The sequence below is a fragment of the Patella vulgata genome, chromosome 4 (genome assembly GCF_932274485.2).
Source record: "Patella vulgata chromosome 4, xgPatVulg1.2, whole genome shotgun sequence".
Lineage (NCBI taxonomy): Eukaryota > Metazoa > Mollusca > Gastropoda > Patellidae > Patella > Patella vulgata.
The window spans coordinates 78,635,359-78,653,936 of record NC_065882.2 but is presented as its reverse complement, the minus strand read 5'-3'; the positions used below and the strand labels follow the sequence as shown (position 1 = coordinate 78,653,936).

The following is an 18,578-nucleotide window of genomic DNA, read 5'->3' as shown; positions in this document are numbered from 1 at the left end:
TTAGATATACTATTTAACAGAGAAATCGGTCTATAATTTTTGGGATCCGACCTATATATCACCTTTGTTTACACAAAGGAATAACATTGGCTTGTTTCCATTTACTCGGAAATATATTCTGTTTTATAATAACTTTGAAAAGTAAATAGAGAGGATTACAGATACTAAGTTTTACAGATTTTAATACTTTATTATTAACTGGCCCGGGTTGTTCAGTGTGCTGTATGGAATAATTATTAAGGGCATTAACTTTATCAGTAGGCGTAAACAATGTATCATTTTCAAAAATTGTTGGAGGTATCTCGTTTGAAGATGCAGCCGGTGTCTTGCTATACGCTTTTATTAGATTCCACCATTTTTTGCGCCAAGATTTTCATTTATATCATTAATTTTTGCGTCAATTTTTGAAATTCCAATTTTCACACAATTATCATAATATGATTAGTGATAGCGCTTAGTCACTATTAAGGGGTCATTGAAGATGGCTGCCTGTTGGGGCGGGAAAATTCGAATTTTACATTAGGATCAAGATTGGTGTCAAAATATACGTTTCCGTACATATTATGGTGATTAAGTTGCTCCCCTTTGTTATGAGATATCCAATTAGGGATTTAGACGGGCAGCGGCGTACTAAATGTGAAATCCACAGGCATGAAAACACAAACTTAAAAAATATACGTCCAGACCAACCATAAACTGTGGTTGGCATTTCTATTGCAACAATTGTGCGGGTTAATGCAGAATTGAATTAAGATATCTGGACTATCCCTGTTATCACTGATATACTATTCAAAAAAAGTAGGGGATATTTGATTTTGGGGGCATAATACTAAAATATGCAAATGACTACGAAAAAAGTCACTATAGAACCTAACAGAAGAAACATTTCCAGTTACATGTGACGCCCAAACGCACCAATAGCTACCGCATGGAATGCAGGTGATGCTTGGGATCATCATGGGGGTCCAACCCAAGATTTGCACGACTCTGACTTTGAATGTTACAGTCATTGTGGCATTGAATTCCAGGGTGGAAACATCAGTTTAATTGTTTTAGTGACCAGAAAACAAATTTTGATATGCGTCGGCTTACCCAAAATGAAAGGTTACGTGCCCTTGGCATGCTACAGATCGGCACAACACAGGCGGTTGTGGCGCGGACGATGAATGTTTCTCAGTCTGTCATAAGCAGGCTATGGTCCAGATACCGTGATACACAATCTGTACAGGACAGACCACGCTCAGGTCGACCAAGGGCGACAACTCAAGCCCAGGATCGATTTATCCGTACCTTGGCCTTGAGAAATCGTGTCATCACAGCAAATCAGATCAGCGCTCGTCTTCAAACAGACACTGGTGTGAGAGTGAGTGGCCAGACGATTCGGAATCGACTGCATAGGGGTCACCTTCGCGCCCAACGTCCTCGCGTGATCCCTTGTTTGAGAGATCATCACATTCAGGCAAGACGTCGTTGGTGTAGGGATCGTCAACACTGGGATAATCGACGCTGGAGCAATGTGATGTTTTCAGATGAGTCAAGGTTCACTGTTGATTTTTTGGACAGACGTAGGAGGGTGTGGCGTCGTCGAAACGAGCGCTTCCAAGACGTTAACGTCATCAGACATGATCGATTTGGGGATGGTTCTGTTATGGTGTGGGGAGGCATCACTGTTGCTGGAAGAACGGCTTTACATGTTGTTGCAGGGCGTGTTACAGGCCAGTACTACCGGGACAACATCTTGGCAGTCCATGTTGTGCCGTTCGCACGACGTCATGGCCGCCGTTTCATCTTCCAGGATGACAACGCAAGATGTCACAGGGCCAGGATCGTTACAGGTTACCTCCAACAACAGAACATCACCACATTACCTTGGCCAGCACTGAGTCCCGACCTCTCCCCCATCGAGCATGTCTGGGACATGCTTGGACAGAGGTTACGTCAACGTCAACAACGTCCTGCCAATGTCCAAGAACTTGCTGCTGCGTTGCAACAGGAATGGGACAATCTGGACCAAAATGACCTTAGACGTCTCATTAGGAGTATGCCACGTCGGATCAATGCTTGTTTGGCAAACAGAGGAGGATTTACCCGTTACTGACTTGGTTGTGATGCTGTGGTAACTTTGCTGTTTGACCCCGGGTATCATTTTACCCTTATAATGGTCAGTCTGTGCCTTACTTAGTCTAACGATCATTTGGAATAAATCGATGAATGTGAACTTCATTTCATTTTGTCATTTGTTTCTTCGTCAGTTTCATTAGGTGACTTTAATAACACTTAAAAATCAAATATCCCCTACTTTTTTTGAATAGTATATATAGTATAGATATTTTAGTTGTTCAGAATATTTTTTTAAAATTTGATGACAGTAGCAAGTCTCTCTCGTCATCATAGTTATCTTAAATTAGACCACAGTTCAGTATGTCACATTATTTTACATAACATTATCTTAAAGCGAGAATTTCAAATTTTCTAAGAGAGTCAAAACATAATTATTTCTATGTCTCTTGCTCAATAGGTTATCAAATCACTATTATACGATCATGGGCATTATTTCCCACCCTTAAAAATCTATGACACAGGAAATAACAACACAATTACCTCCCCAGTTTTGCTATTGACAACATGGGGCAGCCATTTTCCAACGTTGGAATTTGAAGTTAAAAATGATATGTTTGCCAATTTCTCGGCCGGCAATAGCGAATTATAGGATTAATAGGATTATTCTTTAACCAGGTAGGACTGTTTATGGATACCATCTATTTTAAGGCTTTATTTAAATACATTTTAAAAATATAACTTGAAAATTTGCAATTGCAACTTTAACGTCTAATACAATAAATATGATATTATGGACGGGTTGATTTAATTAAATTATTTTCACTTGAAAATTGTTAAAAACACAAAATAAAAAAGTTCTCGGATATTAAATGTTCCTTAAAACACACTTATAAATTCGCCATCGTGAGAAGAGAGGGCGGGTCATCTTCTCTCATTGTCATGATAAAGTTAAAACAGGAGGTCCAAAAAAAAAACCAACAACAAAAAAAACAATCCGCTGGCTTTATGTGGAAACGTTATTATCGACCAAACTTGACATAATTTCGAAGTAGAGAAGTTACTTCTTCTTCTGCTCGCTAGCACGCTCCTCTAATGCCTCCATAGTTTTCATCTACTGTTCATCAATGAAGTTTTCACATATCATTTTTCTCTCACCTCGTTAATCTCCCAAAAAATCAAATTCGCCTGATGAGGTCATTTTCACACAACGAGAAATTTCTAAGCGCTTTCTAACCTCTGTATCGTCACATTAGATATTAAATAGTTGAGAATATCCAGTGTTAAATAGTTTAACATTCTCTTTATATTTTTCATTTTTCCTTGCCTGGCGCGTTTGGATGATATTTTGAAATCTTGTGTATAGAGCTAGTATATACTATACGTTGGAAAATAACCAGTGTTCTGAAAGCACATATGCCAAAACAGAGCTGCATCATTTTAAGAACGTCCAATTTGATCAGCCCTAGCTGGTCTCAGATTTTACATCACACTTCTATTCGTTGCCACTAGCATCCTTTGATAAAACTGTCCTGTTTAATTGCAACATGCTTAAAAAGTATCCGTGTATCAGAAATGTACAGAAGGAGTACTGTTCATTTCTGATACACGGATACTTTTATACCGTTTTAGATACCTATCAAGCAATAAGTAGCGGACGTTTAGTCCGACCCAGATCGCAATTGATTACGATGGCTAGATACAATGTACATGAAACAACTAGTCAAAATCATAGTAACAAACCAAAATGGGGGGAACTACATGGCAGTTCAAAAACATATACAATGACATTAAATTAACATAACAACATATTACAAAAATCAATTATTATACATATCAATTGGCATCTATTTCATAATTTGATTTGATTTATATTAATATGCAAAATATATAAATTAGAATATTGAATAATTATTTTAATTAATTGTGATGATAGAAGGCGCAGTTCTCTTGCTGGGCACTTCACAGGCATTGAAAATAAGCAGGATGAAAAAAAACGCCTAGAAAGTCATACACTTTATACTTTCACCAGGAATGACCCACGTTTCGCATTTCCTTTACACTACATTTAATAATATCGCAGTCCTCTACGCCATAGACAAGTTGTTTTGACGATGTGGTCTAAACAAACACGTGATTGTTTTACGCTCAGAGTATCATAGCAAGACGCACGTGTAAATACTACTCAGGTCGTCTCTCCACTGCGAAATCATTCTACCATGAAATGTAACGTGAGGCTCAGAAAGGGATAAATAATGAAAGGGCAGAAAGTATTTGTCACTTTTCGGTTGAAACGACTCGATAATAAATACTATTTTTCACATTTTGCTTCACAATACTCGATAGAAATGTGATGTAAGTAACTTATTAGCACCTTTCCTCGGTGTATCGGTGAATATCAGGACAGTTTTGGTCGGGAGCCGCCTCGGCTGGGCCCCTCGACCAAAACTGTCCTGATATACACCGATACACCTTGGAAAGTGTGCTAATAACTACTACATACATCATATTACTTATGATATCTTTTTTGAAATCTGTTTCTATATACAATTCCTCCCCTAACAGTTTTCGCACCAAAGAGCGGGTTATTTTAGGTTTTGATGAGGTTATTACGGTATTACTTTAGTTTGAAAGCACACAATAAGACAAATATAGACAAACATGTGTGAGTATATAGACAAATATAAGTGAGTATGTAGATAAGTATACATAAAATGTTTTATAGACAAGACAGTGTAAAAGTAAAATGTTAGACAGGTCGTTACACACTGAAAACATGTCAAAACCTATGGATTTTGTGGAAATATTACCGCCATTTTGGATATCCGCCATTTTGGATTTTCAAATCTCAAATAATTTAACATCATCAATGAACTCAGCGACCTGGAAACCCCAAGATGGGGTTTATACAGGGAAGAATGAGAATGATTTTTAATTAAATCTAAATTATCACCTCTAGTTTAACCCCCATGATCTTCAGGGTGTGTGTAAATTGGGGGCAGGGCAGAAAAAAATAAAAATAATATATTCATACATGGGTAGGGTAACTACAACGTTTGGAGGGACCCCGAAAAAATCCATATTTAACACAACCCCATACTATAAATGCTTTCAAGTCATGGAGTGTGTGGAGAAATAATCGAAATGTCGACGAAAAGAAAATCCTGAAAGATATCTTAGGCATGGATAACCGATAAGTATAATATGTCGATAAGTACGTAGTGTATTTCGGTGCTGAATGCTACAAACCGTACTTTAAAAAAATTTAATTGTCAAAAGAATAAAAGTTGGCTGCCCCCGAAAGGGATGTAGATAAATATGTCATAGAATTCCGCAAAAAAGAGATAAAACATAAATTTTTTAAATGAAAAGTATAGCTGAACAAACTATTATTATTATTATTATTATGAACAAAAAGCACACATTATTGTTATAATAATATAGCCTAATTCATAAGAAAATTTAATAAAAGATACACCAGATAAAAGCACTATTAAATATATTTAACTTCCATACGCTTTTAAAAATCAGATTTTTTTGTTCGGACAGGTAATTAAAAGTGAAAAGTGAAAATTTAAATAATAATTTGGGAGATAAAACCTTTTTGCCTTCTAGCCGACAGAATTAATGCCTGAAATTCCATGATTTTTTAGTTTGGAACCATTCCGGATTGTGTCATCGATCATTAATTGTATCATCAATTTTTTGAAAAAAGAAATTTCTTTAAATTGACTAATGCATAAAACATTTAAAATCCGTGTAAAATCAATGTAATTTAAATAAAAGGTTTCTAGCGTGACATGTGCTTCGGCATATGTTTCATAAGTGACATGTGATACGAGATATAGCTCTCCGAAACTTTCTGGTTTCTTTTGCAATTTGTTTGGGGTAAGACGTTATCACTCCCCGCCCATGTGTAAATAGTAATATTAATCAAATATATACACCGCACAAATTTAACAGATACAAATAATGTACATGTTATTCCACAGGTAGACAGACATTGAAGGGGCCCAGTGAAGGAGATGCAGATAGTTAAGAATTTGTCTGACTCCTTTGGGTATTTGCGCCCCATTTCCAATGAAATAATCATGTTGTTCTGATGCTTAACTAGTATCAAATATATATCGTGTCTGAGATTTGTTACAAATTGCCTAGAACGTGTTCCACACATCTCAACATTTATCAGCTTTTTGTTCTATCTATAAAAGCCTACATTCCAACAAAATGTTTTGTTTAGTCAAGTTAAACAAGAAAAGGCTAAATGGAACAATAGAAACAGGTAAAACTGTGAAATAAGATAGTTTTGTGATATGATTCAACCGAAAGGTCCTATATATACAAAATACCTATATAATATCTACATTCAAGTTAAACGAACTGTATCTATTCATTATAAGTCATGCGTGGAGCTGAATAAATTATATGATTTATTGTCATCAAAACATCTATGCTTGGTTAACAATGTGTAACTAAAAACTATGATTGGATTTTTATTGCCAACATTCAATGTACCTAGAATTAGGCTGACCCATGCACCCAAAATTTACCGTACAGAATGTACACGCTTCGGTGGCTAGTTTCGAAGTGATTTCTCGGTTACTACTCAGTATAAAATGAAATGAAATGAAATGGGGTTTAACCTCCTACTGTTCTGCTCCGAACTGGGCTAATGAAGACGGGAATACGCCATACAGTGTGCTATGAGGGAAATTTTGCCCGGACAGCGGCACTACGGCCTATTCTTAAATCGAATTCCAACTGTCAAGAAATCTTTTACGTGCACGCCAATGTGTACACGGGACCTCGGGTTTTCGTCCCATCCGAACGACTAGACAGCTGTCCTTGTCAGAGCCTCCGTCCTGCATCACGGACAAGGGGTCACCACGGTTAGCGAACCAGCGTCTTCCCCACTTAGCCACGTGATCCCCTACTACGCAGTATGATAATACTCAGCCGTAGAGTCTATGATACACTATAAACAGCCATCGCACGTGCAATTCTCTACACATCTATCAACTATTACAACCGTAAAAAATCTATTGTTGACGATTCTGAATAGCAGTAATATTTAGCTTACTGGTTATTACAACAGCTTTAGATATTACGAGGTTGAACAGGCGACCCTAATCCTTGTCAACCGGGGATTCCAAACCCCGACAGTTGACTCAATGACAGGTCTTATGATAGAGCGCGCACGTGCTAACCATTCGGTCATCACCCCCCCCCCCCCCGTTATGGCCGACACTCGTAACCATCTTTCAGTGTATTATTTATGGATGATTAAATGGGCATAGCTTATTAAGTACAGCATGACCGTTTATTTAGTGACTATAAATGTTTGAAACTGATTTAAGGCTTGGTGTATATATAAAGATTATTGTGTAATTGTCGAGATATTTGGAGATATTTATTTATGGTGGGGCATCCTATACCGTATCTAGATTTTTAAAGCACGTTAACAATGTATTCATTTAAGAGCAACTATGTCATTTCGGGATTAATATACCACATATTACAACTTATGACGATTAATTAAAATTCCACCATTTTGGATTTCTACCATCACGAATTCTCGAAATTAATTTATCGCTGCCCTTTTATTACCAAATGAATGTTGGTTTTTTTATATTATTATTATTTTTTTAAATGGTATTATATTACCAAATTTGGCAGTCATTTTGAAAGAAATGCCCGCCATCAAATGAAAAATTCATTTTTTCAATTGATTCTTGTCAAATTCGATTTTTCGACACATTTCGCTTGCATAACCAATCTACGTTTGTGGAATTTAAAAAAAAATTATCCTCACACCACTGAAAGACACTGATTACGAGATATCGCTCTCCGATAATTCCTGAAGAACGCCAAATTGAATTTTGTTAATCATGTCAGTTTTCCTTGGCCGATTTTGAGTATGATTTTGTTTGACATATTTATCATTGAACCAAACTGCATCGGTTTCTTTTCCAATTTGTTCAGGGTAAATTGTAGCTCGTAAAACGTTATACCAAGAAAAAAATAAAACGTTTTGTTAATTAAGGCTATATTATTATGACGCCATGACGTCATAGTTTTTATGGCGTCATAGTTGGGACCCAAAATGGCGCCTCTAAATGAGTTGTCGTAACTTTCACTATTCAGGACAGGGCTTTGATATGAACCGAATATATCAGCCTATGATGACGTCATGACAGGTTGATCTGAAATATAACTGCTATGAACACCAAAGAAAAGTACTGCCGGTTGTATATTAAATAATAATCACGAGATATTAGCTTAACCTGATAGGATGTCTAAATGGTCTTGCGACTCTCTTATTCAAAGGGTTAACATTATGTAAATTTATCTTATAATACCCTTAACATGCTTAAAATATCTCCAAGTAAACTTCAGGGGCCTATTTCACAAAAACTTAAATCTCCATAAAATCGTCTTAAACTAAAATTCCATCCTAACTTAAGATAGATGCGTTTCACAAAACGATTTTAAGCATTTTAGTTAAAATCCACTAAAATAATATTGTTAGTTAAAATTGTATCTTAACTTAAAATAGTGGCGTTTCACAAAACTATTTTAGAGACAATTTTAAATAAAATCAATTTTAACTTAGGACAGCCGTCACCCTCTCCTAACTTAAAATCACGACATTAACAAACATTGATTAGAGCTACGTTGTGAGATCTATTGCGACATATATATATTTGGAATAATGATAATATTGCCAATGGCCCGGGTTATATAATTTTATACATACTATCATTCACAAACATAATTTGTATTCAATTTCTTTTCATTGCAGGGGGAATATAGCTGCGGCCCACCCGTTTATTTTATTGTAAGGCAATATAAGCAATTATATGAAGCCCCAAATTAAAACGCCAAGAACAAAAAAAGAACCAGTAAACAAAACTCTTTATTGCTGTTTAATATATTACCATATGATTCAAGTATAAATTATACTATTTTCAAATAATTAATAGGCAAAAAAAAACTAAAAAAGAAATAAATCAAACCCACTTCATATCTAACGTCTATAAAAACATCTTTGTATGCCTACAATTTAAAATGAGAGAGAGAGAGAGAGAGAGAGAGAGAGAGAGAGGGGGGGTTAACGTCCACTAGACACAAACTAGGTCATTTCGGGACTAACACATGGTTCAATTTTATTTGAATAATTCGCTTGCGCGTAGGGGTCTTTAGTAGTGGGAGGATACTGGAAGACCCGGAGAAAACCCACGAGGTTGGACGGGCGACCCTACTCCCTGTCACGTACAAGCCTATAATACTAGATACGCCATATGCAAAGTATTTATGGTTTTGGGGTTGTGATGATTTATATAGAAGCCAAGGGTATTTTATATTGGGGAAAAATCATTTTAATTTAGTAAGATAGATAGGCATTATCCAATAAGGAGTGTGGCACTTTGGCATTTTCAAATTATTATTGAAAGGATCCATAGGACTGACATTTCAAATCTAGGCACCGGAACATTGGTTATTTTGTGTATTAGTTTAAAAGTTATTAAATACTTTTAAAATTCGACAATACTTTAGTCTAGATTAATCGTTTGAGTCAGAAATATCACGTTTTTGACAATTTCTCAATAGTTTCTGTTATCCAAAATACCATATACTACGAAATTCAAGCGATTTAGTTTATCGATACGCATTATTTCCATTGAAGCCTGCGAGTAAATCAAATGCCAAGGTCACGAAAGGTACATGCAAGTTCAAGGTCAACCAACTGATACATTTCAAAACGAATAACACGCAATAAATTTATATATTTCATCTCTCTACGACTGTCTGACCATGTGCAGATATTGTTACAACGTATGTAACGGTTAGTTCAACCTGGCAATAGTTTTCAGTTCCGAAGCGTATATGATTACATCCTAAGTGCCCTCGCTGGAATTGTGCACACCGCGAGCGCAAGCAATTTTAACTAAAATCTATTAAAAATTATATTTTAAGTTACAATCGATCTTCGTGAAACGCATAAAATTTAAAATTTCAGTTTGATTTTAGTTAAAATCTATTTTAGTGATTTCAGTTTAAGTTTTTATGAAACGGGGTCCTGAACTGATGGTAGGTAGGTTTCTGGGGTGGTTTTACGTCCACTTCCACCTAAGGTGATATCGTAGACAAGAACTGAACTGATGATAAGGTTTGCCTTATATACGACAGAAGATATACGGTCAGTATTTTTACCGTGCCCGTCTTTAATAAACGTTTGACCTTCATCAGCGTATATAATTTATTTGGAACTCTATATTATTTTTATACCCCCCTAGAATATTCCGTGAGGACGTGAAAGATCCCTGAACTAATAGTATACTGAGCTACTTCCCCCACCCAAAAGTCCTAATTACTTAACAAAGGGTTAAACTTTCTCACCACTTTAAACTTTATCAACCAATTTAGTATATTAGGTAATCTCTGTCAGTATAAAAATAGGACACGGGGAAAGGCTACTGACATTCAATTCAAGTTCTGAACAAGGATTTAGCTGATGACTCATGCGAAGGTCATTGATAATAATTGCATTTGGATATTTCGGAACTAACATATGGTTCAATTTTATATCAATATTAAATTATCTTTCGCTTTGGTGTCCGTAGCAGTAGAAGGAAACCGGTGGACCACGAGATACCATTGGAGGCTTAACAGGCGATGCTTCGTCTTGTCATGAAATCCCGCACTTCACCCAGTGGCAGACCTTATGATCTAAACCTCGCGCGTTAAACCATTAAGCCAGACAGAGAAGAAGAGAAATAGGGTTTAACGTCCACTCGACACAAACTAGGTCATTTCGGGACTAACATATGGTGTATTTTTTTATTTCAACAATTCTCTTGCGTGTAGATGTCTTAAGCAGTGGGAGGAAACCAGAGGACCCGGAGAAAACCCACGCGGTTGGACAGGCGACCCTACTCCTTGTTACGTACAACTGGGGATTCGAAACCAAGCCAAGCCTGATTCAATGACAGGCCGTATGATACAGCGCGCATGTGCTAACCATTCGGCCATCCAACCCCCGCCCCTGCCATTAAGCAAACTTACCCTTTTATATTACGCCTCATCGTAACATGTTCACAAAGAAATTTACATATTGTTATTATGTTTGTTTATAGGACAACCAAGTTAGTTAATTGCCATGGAAGGGGATCTTTATGTCGACCTGGATAAAGTGTTGTACGTGACTGGCTACAGGGGACCATACCAGATAAAACAGTCTATTATATGCCTTTTAGCGAGTTTCAGCATTGCCATACCAATTCTATCTATAGTTTTTATTGGTAAGATTTTATTAACTAATTACCCGTCGCTATCAATAAACTAAAATATATTACTTGATGCAATATCAAAACATATGTGTTAAATGAAATATAGTTTCATTATCTGATTAAAATACAGATCTATGTTTCGTTTTGTTTTTTCATACTTTCGATGGCCTACACTATACATGAAGATCTGACCGGTTGTAGTAATTGGTCACGTCAGGGGTCGTACGAGCGGCTTTGACCCCATGACGTCAGACATTGATTAATCAATCAGCGTTGACAGTACCGTGAATGACACGCCGTATCAACCCATTTCATTGACTAATCCCTCACTTCAACCAAAACGCCGGTAAAACAACAACTCTTCCAGATCCGAGTGTCGCAAAGACAAGTAAAATTTTGAACTATAAAAAACGAAACGAAATAGAATCTGTGTTTTAATCAGATTATATAGTTTAACAGATTTGAGATCGTACCGGCGTTGATGAAATAAATATTAGAGGGTTGGGGTGTTGCGGGAAATACATGGTAAATTCTTTACATTTATAAAAAGTATGTGTTCCATTGAATTGTACCGACTCCTCATCTGGCACAAATGATTCTATTAATTAGCGCAAAGAGGGCACATTGAACAAATAATGTGGCACGATAAATTTGTGGAGAATGTGTGAATATTGTATGTGTTGTTAAGTTAATAGAGTTTATTGAATAATATCTTCCCGTTCATAAAGAAAATGTCTTAAAGTGTGTTTATGTTTACAACAGGATATGTACCGAAACATCGTTGTGCTGCCTTGCCTAATGTAACCTTCCTCCATGATTTTGATATCAACCCTGATCATGTAGTAGACGTGAAGATTGGTCAATGTTCTTTGGGTATCACAACTAATGTCTCTGGGATTGCGTCGCATGTAGAACTACCCTGTGTCAATGGATTTCATTATGATGTTGCTAGGGAGACATCTATAGTATCGGAGGTTAGTTTGGGGTAGTGGTTAATAATAGTTCCTTTCGGAACGGTGTCTGATATACGAAAGGAAATGTTCTCTCAAGTCGTACTTGACCTTCTTTATTAACCTGCAATATGAAAATACCGCCCAACACCTACCTCTCTACCAAGTCTATTTTTTTGAGTCCGTACCTTCTATTTGCAACATAATTATTATTTTCGTCAAAACGACGGCTTGCGCACCGCTATTATGCACATCTGACATTAATTTAAATTTCATCACTATTTTCAATTGAATTTTGAGATTAAAAAAAATACGTTCGAATTTATCCGCCTTAACGAGTCTCACGCTTGCGCAGGTTGCGTCCTTTTGTTTATTTTTTTAGGTCAGTTATGTTCGTTGCATGGAGTTTAATATTTCCTGTGGATGCCATATATCAAGGCAAGGCCGCATGGCCCTACTCATCGAGCGACCGTGACTTGTTGTTATGCGCTGATGCCAGTCAATTATTCTATATAATTGGTATTTTGTTCTTTGAATGACATTGGATGAACTGTATTAATTCGACTTTGCCTATTTCAGTGGGATTTGGTGTGTGACCGAGCTGGTTTAGCCGAGTTAAGTCAAACAATGTTGATGCTAGGACAAGGTATTGGTGCCTGTGTTTTCACATCTTTGGCTGATAGATATGGAAGGAAACCAGTCAATATGGTTTGTCAGCTAATACTGATTGTAGCATCTATAGGCTTGGCCTTTATTAATAATATTGGAGGATTCACAGCCCTTAGATTTATTATTGGTGCTGCTCAAGAGGTTGGTTTTAAAATATTTTAAAAATTAATTTATATACCATTGTAAGATCGATTTTGTACTGTTGAGTTCATGCGAGTATAATTGGTATATGCTTAATATTTATATTGCCGGGGGAGTGGGGGGGGGGGGGGGGTTCATTTCGAAAACAATTGTGTACTACCACGAACATGCCTACTAGACCAGATTATCCTTGTTGTTTACCAAAAAGTTTCAGTTTTAAGACCTCAGAAATAAATATATTGAAGTAATGGTGACGCTCTTGATGTTTCATTGTCACCATAACACCAAGACGATATATGTGATTAATTTTATATAGCATATTAAACATACATTATGCAAGAGCTAAATCTGCCTATTGTGTGTCTTTCTGTGGGTGAAATGTTATACAAACTATTAATTAGACATTAATTAACGTATCCAGACCATAATCAACTCTCGATGTCAACGCTAGCCTGCGATATTTGTTGGATTATGAACCGATTTGCTGCATAACTTTCCTTCTCGATTTAACGATTAAATGGATAATCGAGACTATGATTTTTGTCGTACCGACTTTAGTAATGATGACCGAGGCAATGCAGAACTTTCGATCGCTTATTTCTCGGTTCATAGTGGATCAATTTGACTGAATTTTTCAGCAAATTGCGTTACATTATCTAGTTTTTAACTTTTATAGTGAGAACTACCAACTCGTTATCTAATCTTCCATAAAGTATCTATAAGTAAAGCCATACCTATGTCAAATTATCGAACATCGAATCTTTGGCCTACATAAAATAACGTGTTTTGCGTGCGTGGTCGTGTAAACCACTAACAATGTGTTCGACACTAAGATGAAAAACTAAATATGCAGTATACATGTAAAAATAAACACACTTGTATGGATATACTACTTCTGAATTTTATTAACATGCTACGTTTGAATACACATACAGGTATCGTTGTATGTATATTGAAACGTAGCATGTTAATAAAAGTCAAAAGTAGTATATCTTTAATCTTGCACATAATATAAGTATAGACAGCAAACTTCAAAACTTCCAATACAAATATATCCATAAAATAATATATACAAATGCATTACTTTGTAAATTAAAGTTAACCGAATCCACTCTCTGCACCTTCTGTCAATCCCATATTGAGACAGTAAACCACTTATTCATTTTCTGCAGTTATGCCCAACAAATCTGGAGCGAAATGCTAGAAATTACCCTTAAAAGTAACATAAATATAACATTAACAAATAAAAACATCCATTTCGGGTATCCAGAAAAAACAAATTTCAGGTATCCAGAAAAAACAAATTTCAGTAATTTATATGAGTGGGACTTTGCAAACCATCTAATATTCTTAACCAAATACTACATATATAGATCTAAATTAGAAAACGTTAAGCCATCACTATCCGGATATAATGCTTTTCTAATGAGTAAAATCTGATTAGAATAAATCAAATATCTACATCCTAAATAAATGGAAATATGTAGAAAGCAACACATTATTGTAGAACTAGACTGGTCGCATACCCTTATCATTCAATTATCATTCAATCAGTATTATACAATTATGTGAACATATGAGAACCTTATAAAATCTTAGATGTACCATGCATTTTAATTCTTAAGAAGGTAGCTATTTATCTCCTCTCTATTTCGACTTTTTTTTTCGTGGAAAGGAGTGTAGCAACCTGTTTGTTTTGTTTTTTTTTGGGGGGGGGTTTGTTTTTGTCTTTTTAAGTACCCTCCTAAATATGTAAACTCCCTCATCCCAAGCAAGGGAGATAATATAGCTAGACGGGGGGGGGGGGGGGGGAGAGTTATAGACCAAATTTATAAAAGGACTATAGTAAAGCAGGGATTTTAAAAGTTTTTAAAAGGCATTTCTTATTTTACGCCTGAAGAAAAGGAATACAAGTATATTTAAATAATATCCCTGTCGTATATTGACTTACTTACTTTTTCAAATATATAATATAAACCGACATTCTTGTATATAACAATTAGAAATTATTAGAAATCATGCTGATGCTACAAATAATATATATATATTTGTTTATTTTTAATGTGTTGAAATAAATGTAAATTGTATATTTGTATATGACGTTTTTTTTTAAAATAAAATTATATTTAAAAAACAAATTAAAAAAAAATTTCATTCAAATTACTCTATTGCGAGCGAAGATATTAACATTTGAAGGTTTGACAAGACGTGTGCAATAATTTCAACCACCGTACTGGTTGTTCTAAGTTTCGCTCCTCCATTTTTAGCTTAAATCAAAATATGGCTGAACTGTTCTAATCTATTTAATATCGGAAAAAGCCGATGCGACCGAGAGTTGATTATGGCCTGGATAAGTTAATTAATGTCTAATTATTAATTTAGAAATCATTTCAGGCCTAAAGAAAGACCTGCAATAGGCAGAGTTAGCTCTTTCATAATGTATGTTTAAGTACTTGGTCAAATATACTATTCAAACAAAGTAGGGGATATTTGATTATTAAATGTTATTAAAGTCACCTAATGAAACTGACGAAGAAACAAATGACAAAATGAAATGAAGTTCACATTCATCGATTTATTCCAAATGATCGTTAGACTAATAAAATAATATACTATTCAAAAAAAGTAGGGGATATTTGATTTTTAAGTGTTATTAAAGTCACCTAATGAAACTGACGAAGAAACAAATGACAAAATGAAATGAAGTTCACATTCATCGATTTATTCCAAATGATCGTTAGACTAAGTAAGGCACAGACTGACCATTATAAGGGTAAAATGATACCCGGGGTCAAACAGCAAAGTTACCACAGCATCACAACCAAGTCAGTAACGGGTAAATCCTCCTCTGTTTGCCAAACAAGCATTGATCCGACGTGGCATACTCCTAATGAGACGTCTAAGGTCATTTTGGTCCAGATTGTCCCATTCCTGTTGCAACGCAGCAGCAAGTTCTTGGACATTGGCAGGACGTTGTTGACGTTGACGTAACCTCTGTCCAAGCATGTCCCAGACATGCTCGATGGGGGAGAGGTCGGGACTCAGTGCTGGCCAAGGTAATGTGGTGATGTTCTGTTGTTGGAGGTAACCTGTAACGATCCTGGCCCTGTGACATCTTGCGTTGTCATCCTGGAAGATGAAACGGCGGCCATGACGTCGTGCGAACGGCACAACATGGACTGCCAAGATGTTGTCCCGGTAGTACTGGCCTGTAACACGCCCTGCAACAACATGTAAAGCCGTTCTTCCAGCAACAGTGATGCCTCCCCACACCATAACAGAACCACCCCCAAATCGATCATGTCTGATGACATTAACGTCTTGGAAGCGCTCGTTTCGACGACGCCACACCCTCCTACGTCTGTCCAAAAAATCAACAGTGAACCTTGACTCATCTGAAAACATCACATTGCTCCAGCGTCGATTATCCCAGTGTTGACGATCCCTACACCAACGACGTCTTGCCTGAATGTGATGATCTCTCAAACAAGGGATCACGCGAGGACGTCGGGCGCGAAGGTGACCCCTATGCAGTCGATTCCGAATCGTCTGGCCACTCACTCTCACACCAGTGTCTGTTTGAAGACGAGCGCTGATCTGATTTGCTGTGATGACACGATTTCGCAAGGCCAAGGTACGGATAAATCGATCCTGGGCTTGAATTGTCGCCCTTGGTCGACCTGAGCGTGGTCTGTCCTGTACAGATTGTGTATCACGGTATCTGGACCATAGCCTGCTTATGACAGACTGAGAAACATTCATCGTCCGCGCCACACCCGCCTGTGTTGTGCCGATCTGTAGCATTTTGGGTAAGCCGACGCATATCAAAATTTGTTTTCTGGTCACTAAAACAATTAAACTGATGTTTCCACCCTGGAATTCAATGCCACAATGACTGTAACATTCAAAGTCAGAGTCGTGCAAAACTTGGGTTGGACCCCCGTGATGATCCCAAGCATCACCTGCATTCCATGCGGTAGATATTGATGCGTTTGGGCGTCACATGTAACTGGAAATGTTTCTTCTGTTAGGTTCTATAGTGACTTTTTTCGTAGTCATTTGCATATATTAGTATTATGCCCCCAAAATCAAATATCCCCTACTTTTTTGGAATAGTATATGATCAAATCCAAAAATATTTGTTACCTACCTAGATCAAGTGTCTTTTTTTATCGAGTATACACAATTTAAGACGAGTACAATAACAGGTTAAGTTAATTAAAGTCTTTAACTTTATATCATCCACAGTCTTGACATAGCAAACACGACTTATTGGTCAATTCAACATTAATGTTGGGATCTTACCATAAAATGGTGGTCAATATAAATCAACATTGATGTTGTTATCTTACCGTGAAATGATCGTCAATTTAAATCAACATTGATGTTGTTATCTTACCGCGAACAGATGGACGTCTGATATCCAATATTTAAGACAAAATGAAAATGTTAAAATTAGCACACCAATCGCGTGCCAGAATGCTTTCAAGCAACATTTGTAATGAAGCCACACGATGAATAAGGCTAAACATATACCACAGGGGGATACTACCTGAGTAGACTAGAATAACCAGACCCCAAAGACAGCCATTCAATTTGGACTCGCGTATTTGGCCGAATATAACTGATTAGAAATTACAGTAAAAAACAGAAAGAATTGAAAGTAAATCAGTTTATATATGCATTCATATAACATTATTATATGCGTTGCGACCCATTTTTGTTCATTTCTAGATGCCAAAGAATAGAGATTTATATCCTTTAATCACTCGTTATACTCCAGTGCTAGTGAACACTAGGTACACGTAGCTGTCCATTTCAGGGTCTTAGTTTGACAGCCTATTCCATATTTGTGGAGATGTGCACTACTAACATAAGACCATTTGCTGGTTTTACTGGTGGGTTAGCTTGGACTACTTCTATTATGATGCTTGCTCCTCTGGCCTACTTGATGCAGAATTATAGCTGGAGATACTTTCAATTAGCAACTGTGGCGGAAATAATATATGGGTTAGCTATTTATTGGTAAGTGTGGGTGTCTGGTGCACCTTCTAATTCCAAGACTCGTATGAGGATTCGAATAAGCACAAACCGGGAATCGTATTTAAAAACATAATATACAATATGTGTTCCAATTAATTAAATCTGTGTCATTTAGAAACTTGGAAGGCAATTGAGAGCAAAATGCATCCTTGTCATCTGTCTTTTGGCTCTGAAAGAAGGTTTAGTTACTCCAATAATAAAAAAAAACAATTCTTGGATCCTGAATGTATAAATAATTTGAGGACAGTTTCGAATCTGTCTTTAATTTTAGGCCTGTTTCGAATCCGTATTTCACTTCCAAATTAATAGAGAAGGTTACATATAGATCTATCTAGTGCTGATGAAATGTTTCAAAAGACACAATAACGAGCCAGCAATTTTACGAGTAAAAATTGACATGCTAAAGTAAGATCGAGAGCTGAGTTCT

The 18,578-nt window shown here is 36.4% G+C and overlaps 1 protein-coding gene across 3 annotated transcripts in view; it reads left to right on the top strand.

Annotated features, from left to right (window-relative positions):
- The window catches only part of LOC126819354 (organic cation transporter protein), a 58,657-nt gene that overhangs the window by 32,697 nt on the left and 7,382 nt on the right, over nucleotides 1-18,578 (top strand). Inside the window, exons 2-5 of one of the 3 annotated variants that reach the window (XM_050547352.2) lie at nucleotides 11,196-11,360; nucleotides 12,111-12,322; nucleotides 12,878-13,108; nucleotides 17,931-18,133. The exons of 1 other annotated variant lie outside the window; for it this stretch is intronic. In XM_050547352.2, the coding sequence (XP_050403309.1) occupies nucleotides 11,219-11,360; nucleotides 12,111-12,322; nucleotides 12,878-13,108; nucleotides 17,931-18,133 (788 nt within the window). In that variant the 5' untranslated portion in view covers nucleotides 11,196-11,218. Of the gene's footprint in view, nucleotides 1-11,195; nucleotides 11,361-12,110; nucleotides 12,323-12,877; nucleotides 13,109-17,930; nucleotides 18,134-18,578 lie in introns of those variants that run through there. One more of the 3 variants, XM_050547354.1, reaches the window with a different exon arrangement.